The sequence below is a fragment of the Chenopodium album genome, chromosome 26 (genome assembly GCF_948465745.1).
Source record: "Chenopodium album chromosome 26, dcCheAlbu1.1, whole genome shotgun sequence".
NCBI classification, from domain to species: Eukaryota; Viridiplantae; Streptophyta; class Magnoliopsida; order Caryophyllales; family Amaranthaceae; genus Chenopodium; species Chenopodium album.
In genome coordinates, this window is record NC_137859.1 from 35,236,295 (window position 1) to 35,243,378 (window position 7,084).

A 7,084-nucleotide genomic window follows, 5' to 3' on the forward strand; every position below is an offset into this window, starting at 1 on the left:
AGATTCTTAAAAAAAAAAAAAAGAAAATCAAACATGATTGCATATTCTGATATTCTATCCTGTATGGCTGTATTACTTCAAAAAAATAAAATCCTGTATGGCTGTATACAATGAATTATATAATAAAATCTACAAATACACCAAACTTTCTGTATCCTATATTCCTATATATATAAAGCAATATTATCTGTTTTGCTTGAACATTTTCTATCCTCCCCAATCAAAACATTTTCTATCCTCCATTAAAACACACAAAGAAAAAATATAAAAATTCCCATACATTATTTGTTGCATATCAATAATAATCAAGATGCCAGTTCATCAATCAGCATTCGAAGAGACACTTCAACCAAATGCCGTTCATCAAGATATGGGAAGCACCTCTCTTCCCATTAAAAGGTACGCTTTGTCTTTAAAATTAAATTTAAGAGCATGAATATGTTTTCTAAGACATTTATTATTACTTATGATTTTACATAAATTACGATTTTGGTGTTTAAAATTTTGCTAAGTAAGTCCCATGCATACATTAATTTTACTTTATTTCAAAGAGGTAGGTTTATATGATTAATCTTTTTGACACCAGGTTTAGGGGTGTCCGTTCGGACTTTGGATTAAACTGAAGCCTAGTCCAATCCAATCAAAAATATATTTGGACTCTCATTTTATAGTCCAAATCCAAATCCAAAGTATTCAAAATCCAATCCAATCCAAATTAAAATCTCATAGTCTGAATCCAGTCCGATCCAATCCAAATTAATAATAATAAAAAAAATTCCTAAGAAATTCATAAATATCATAACTCCAATAAACAAAACAAACTTTAAATTGTAATAAGGGGATTTGGGCTTACTAATTAATGTTATATGGGTTGAGGTTTTTTTATTATTATTATTATTATTATTATTATTATAAAAATATCAAAAAATCTACAAAGTCAATCAATTTACAAGAAATTATTATTATTATTATTATCATCATTATTATTATTATTATTTATTTTTTATATACATATATTTATAAATTCGGACTATTTGGACTGGATTGGACTTTTTGGACTAAAAAAATTTGAATACAAATCCAATCCAAATTAAAAAAAGTCCAATCCGAATAACTTATTTGGACTGGATTTCGGACCGGAGTCCGAATAATGGACACCCCTAACCAGGTTCATAGAAATTTAAGTAAGAGAAAATTAGGCAATTTCATTTTACTAATTTAGGGCAACACTATATATAATTTTAAAAATGTTAAAAAATTATTGAACTTTGATTAAATATTTTAATTTTCCCATTAGGGCACGTGTTGGCTTTTAAATCTAGGTTCTATTGTTGAAGCATGCTTTGTTATATATACTCTAGCCTCTATTGTATTGAAATAAATGTCGCTTTGTTAAAAACAGGGTGATCAAAATATTAAAATTAAAGTCGCTTTGTTAATATAATGTTGTTTGGCATGTATACACCTCAGGTCCACTATATTATTCTTGTGAACTAGGTTCATACAAGGTTTTTTTTTTTCTTAATTTGAATTCTTCCCATCATTTTCTTATAAGCTTTAGGATAGGGCTAAGAGATGTATATTATTTTAAAATCTTTTCATTTATTATGTGTTAGATGGAATAATTTTTTTGATGTCCATAAAATAATTAAAGTGAATAAAAAAAAAATTCTAATTTAGGGCTTGTTCATATTTATTGAGCTGAACTGAACTGATTGGAGCTGAACTGAACTGAACTGAGCTGAAATGAATATTTTATGAGAGAGGGAAATTAGGAGCTGAACTGAACTGAACTGATTAGAGCTGAACTAAGCTGATTGAAACTGAACTGAAATTAAGTAAATATGAACAGACCCTTAGACTATTTGCAAGAAATTACAATTGATCTAGATCTTTGTTTGTAGTTTGATATTAATTTTTTTCTTCTATTAATAAAAAATTCAACAAAGAATAATCTTAATTCATATATTTGAAGATTAGAACTAATTTCATATAATATAAGTTAGGGTTATTCACGTCAATTTTCCTACATTATAATTCCAATAATATAGCATGTAATGTTTTCCTAACTATACATTTTAAGCATGATTGTGGTTTAAATAAATTATATCTATTAAGTCGTTGAGGATTGAGTTTTTTACATATTTACCTATAAAGACTTCCTTTAATAATTTATAATTGTATCTTCGTACTAATGTCTAGTGGGAAATATCACACCATTTAATGCTAAATTTAAAGTTCAATTCTCGTAAGAGACATTTTTTTGTGCATAATCTTCTGTCCTTCCCCCTCAATCCCTCATTGTTAAAGTGTTTACCTCACACATATCGGATTAATAAATCTGGGAGAAAAAAAAAATATGCCAGAAAAAATAAAGTCAAGTCAACTAATAGTGACAGAAATTATAGCACGATTAGCAAATCTTCTAATTTGAGTATTTGATGTAAATTAAACAAGGCTAGCCATTACACGCCGAAATCGCAGAAATTTAAACAGTATTTGCCGAATTGCCAACTGCATGCATGATTTATTTCATTGCTTTAATAATAACTTGTCATCTGGCATTGACCACTAATGAAAATCATGGTATAAAAGAAAATAAGCTCTATATATATATTACGCAATAATAATGGATAGATCATTGTTTTAGACTTTTTAGTACGAGTGCTATGTTTTACGTGGATATTTAAAGAATTTAGATTGGGCTTGTGATATGTGATGTGACTATCCATTTGGCTACAAGCCAGTCAAGCCTGAAGGGGGAAAAAAGAGAAAACTTTATATCAAGCACATGTAAAACATTTTATAAATAAAGTACTGTAGTATATACTCGTACATACCTTTTTTTTTTCTCCAAATTACCTCTAATTACATTTACTCATATTAACTAAGGGTTTGTTCTCATACGTTGAAGTTCAGTTCAGTTCACTTCAGCTCAACTCCTAATTTCCTTCTCTTATAAAATATTCATTTCATTTCAGTTCAATTCAGTTCAGTTTAGTTCAGCTGAGTTCGATCAGTCAATGAGAACAAGCCCTAAGTCATCTTTTAATGATATAACAAGTCACTGATACGTATATAATCAGATGTGTGATATCGCTCAGACGCTCATTTACAACAACAAGTCCGTCCAAATCCCAATTATCTCGTGTATCAAAATAATGTTTATTTTATTTTTTAATTTTTTATTTTGAAGCAATCAAAATGATGTTATAAGATTTAATTAATCTCATATAAAGGTTTTATTTATTTTTTTTTTTTTTTTTTTTGGCATTCATTATAGTTTCTAGTTTTTAAAGTATAGGTTGGAAGGAAAAGTTGCAATTGTCACAGGAGGAGCAGGAGGTATCAGAGAAACAGTTGTGAGACTCTTCGCAAGCCATGGTGCTACGGTAATCATAGCCGATATATTGGACACCCAAGGCATGGCCATAGCCGACTCGTTATCCCCTACCGTGACCTACATCCATTGTGATGTTAGTCAAGAAGAAGACGTCGAAAAGTTGGTCAAGAACACAATAGCACTCTACAACAAGCTAGATATCTTCTTCAACAATGCCGCAATCTTAGGCCAACAAAAAGTCAAGAGCATTATGGATTTCGATGGTGATGAATTCGATAAAATTATGAGTGTAAATGTAAAAGGCATGGCCCTAGGGACTAAATACGCCGCTAGGGCCATGGTCCCTAGGAAAAGTGGTTGCATTATCTCAACCTCTAGTGTAGCTGGGGTCCTTGGTGGGTGTGGACCTCATTCCTACACAGCCTCAAAGCACGCAATTGTAGGTCTAACAAAGAATGCATCATCGGAACTTGGAAAGTATGGGATTAGGGTAAATTCTATCTCCCCTTTTGGTGTAGCAACATCCATGCTAATTAATGCATGGCATAATAATGACGAGGAAGAAGAGCACGTCGACGACATGTCAAGGGTGCAACAAGTGGAAGAGATGGTTAAAGGGTTGGCTAATTTGAAGGGTGCAACACTTAAGGCTCAAGATGTTGCTGAGGCTGCACTCTTCTTAGCTAGTGACGAGTCCAAGTATATAAGTGGTCATAACCTTGTTATAGATGGAGGTTTTACTACCTCAAGAAATTGTATTGGCTTGTAATATACAAGTATTTTTTTCTTTAGTGTCTTAAAACTAAACAAAATTAAACATTATTGGATGTAACTTTATAGTCCAATTGGGTCATAGTTTTCATTAATTAATAATAAAGTGCGTTTCTTGGTAAGAAGAAGTTTCTCTATTTGAGTCGTGAATTTGTCATTTACCTCATATTGTAGTTTTTTTTTTCCTTTCAGTTTTATATCGGTTGTAAGTGAAGAAAAATGTATGCATGTGACAGGCTAAAGTCGTATCACCTAATCAAAAGTAATTACCTAAGTCCTCTAACTAAAGTAGATAGGGAAGTAGGGTCGAATCCACAGGGAAACTAGTCTTTCTATTCCTAATTAATTAATAGCAATCTAAATTATTAGTAACAATTTGTTGTGATTTAAAGATTATACTATGAAGAATATAAGTAGGGAGAATAAAATAAGAGGAATCAATGAATTAAAGACCTAGGGCATAGGTTCACCAATAAATAATATTTCAGGGTAAAACATAATAACCAATCATTAATGCATCAATTAACCAGATAATAAAGGGCTTTCGCCACGTATTACAATCACAGAATTAATCTACCGGTATTAAATCTCATCTCTCGAATCTCGACTTAACCATTTATAGATTAACCTGCCTATTGAAACTAGACCTAAACATCAATTCTCATCTCTCGAATCTCGAATCAATATTGTCAAACTCATGCATAAAAGATCAGGCCTAATCTAGTCACAGAGCATTAAATCAATCAATAGGAAATTAATATAGCATTGATAATTAACAACAATAAATTACCCCTTCATATTAGTTATGGATCCCCATAAACCCTAGAAAAAGAACTACTCACACATAATTAAATCTAAACTAATCAAAGCAACAAAATAAAACATGATAGAAGGAATAAAATAAATAACTGAGATTAAGAGAAAAGAAATCGTTACCAAAGTAATCAGAATAAAGAGTTGAGTAAAGAACAAAGTATAAAGTGTAGAGAGAGAAAATAAGCTTAAGTAAAAAGAGAAAGTCTAAGAGAAAGAATTACAATAGTAAAGAGAGAATAAGGAAGTGTAAAAGAATCCTAAACTTGCTTAACGAACATATTTATAATAAGCAAGAATCCTAAACTAAAACAAACTAAACGATGCTTAAAAGATCTATCAGAGACACGCGCCCGACCGGGCGCGCCTTTTTGATCGGGCGAAGGGCTGTTGCGATATAAGTCTTCTTTGCCCGATCGGGCGCGCCATCGGGCGGACCACCGGGCAGACCATCGGGCGGACACCCTTGGGCCGCTTGGACTCTTCGTTTAGGCTCGTAACTTGGCCCAAACCAAATATCACTTTGGGGCTTTAATCATTCGGTCCAAATGCCTCGTCTTCACACAAGTCGAGCCCTTATTCACCGGTTTGATTACTCTAACCGATCTTGGGCTACGAAAGATGGCCGTGCTCCTCCAATGCTCGTAGTTGCTCCATAAAATCCCGGGAAAGTACTCCAAAGGTGCAATTCCCTACAAAACTCAACCAAAACTACAAAAACACTAGAAAACACATATTAGTAATAAAAGTGGCTCTAAAGAGCCAAAAACACTACTAATAATGACCAAGGGATGGGGGTAAAATACTACATAAACTAGACATATCAGCATGCATAAACATATATGCTTGCGCTAAGCTAGCTTAGAGTACTTGATCATACTCCATACGTAAAAGTTTTTGGGAGTTTTCTTAATCTCTGTAATTCATTTCATACTATCTGATCACTTAACTAACTTTTCTTATTTAGTGTTATTAGATTAGATTAATCAAATCACAATGTATATTTGTAAATTATCAATGTTTTATAATAGTCACCAATACACATTTAAAATATGGTAATGATCCTATAAAATGACAGGTTTGTTGATTAAATCGATGCATTAATCTAGAAAAAGTAAGTCAACATTATTGTGGTGTCCTCATCAAGCGTATCTTAGGAATAAACTTTTGAATGTATATTGAATCTAACAAACGAAAGAACACAAAAATGCCAGTGAGCACAATATGAGCAGTACTCATACAACGAACAACTTTTTCAAGGCATTTAGACCAATTTCTGATGCGTCCAAATTTTCTTGGTAGAGAGTTTGAAGACACTCTAGACAGTGTTGGTAAATTTGGACTTTGTGTATAACACAGGCACTCCATGAAAAATAAGTTTAACATTGATACAAATTAATTATATATTATTTGTGAGAAATAAGTAGCCTTTATAAAAGAGCATGAAATCAAAGTTGTTGGCATATGTTTATGGTCTATGTTTGACTAATATTTTCATTGAAGATTTGAAGATATGTGTTGTGTCATCCCTTTATGCCACTCATTTTGTATACATGCATGTTGATGTTTAAAGGTTTTGATGATGAGGAACTTAAAACTACAACAAACTCATTTAATAAAGGTTTTTCAAGTGTTTGCTTAGTTTAGGTGAAATTGATCTTGGAGATGGAAGAAGTAACTGAAACTAAGAAGACTTGAAGAGTTCTTTATTCAAGAAGGTTATTCGAAATAGAAGAAGAGTTCCCTCACAGGAACTTGAAGATGGCTGGCTAAGATCTTTGGTGGAACTTAGTAAGCGTGGAGCCCAAGTAAACCTACCTGTACAGAAGCGCAGCGCAGCAATGACTTAGTTAAGATTTTATCTTCTAGATTCATTGTTAAATATGTTAAGTAGGATATGCATGAAATCTATTAGAAGCGTGGCAAATTAGCTTAATTGGCAAATATATTAAAATCGGAAAAGATAAAAGAAAGAATTCGAAAAAGATTTTCTTTAAATGTTTATTTCTTTAAATCAGTTTGTTAAAAAGATATTATGCTTTTTAACTAAATCTTTCTATCTTATTTTTCGGAAAGGATTTTCTTCAAGTTTGATTTACTTAAAAACCGTGTACAAAGATAAGTTAAGTTTAACTTATCTATCTTTAAGAAAACCTA

At 31.7% G+C, this 7,084-nt stretch overlaps 1 protein-coding gene across 1 annotated transcript; it reads left to right on the forward strand.

Moving 5' to 3' along the window:
* The first annotated feature begins 310 nt into the window (after window positions 1-310).
* LOC145618632 (short-chain dehydrogenase reductase 2a-like) lies at window positions 311-4,112 on the forward strand. The gene is made up of 2 exons (XM_081673405.1): window positions 311-399; window positions 3,305-4,112. The coding sequence occupies exons 1-2, from the start codon at window positions 311-313 to the stop codon at window positions 4,110-4,112; spliced, it is 897 nt and encodes a 298-aa protein (XP_081529531.1).
* The last annotated feature ends 2,972 nt before the right edge of the window (window positions 4,113-7,084 follow it).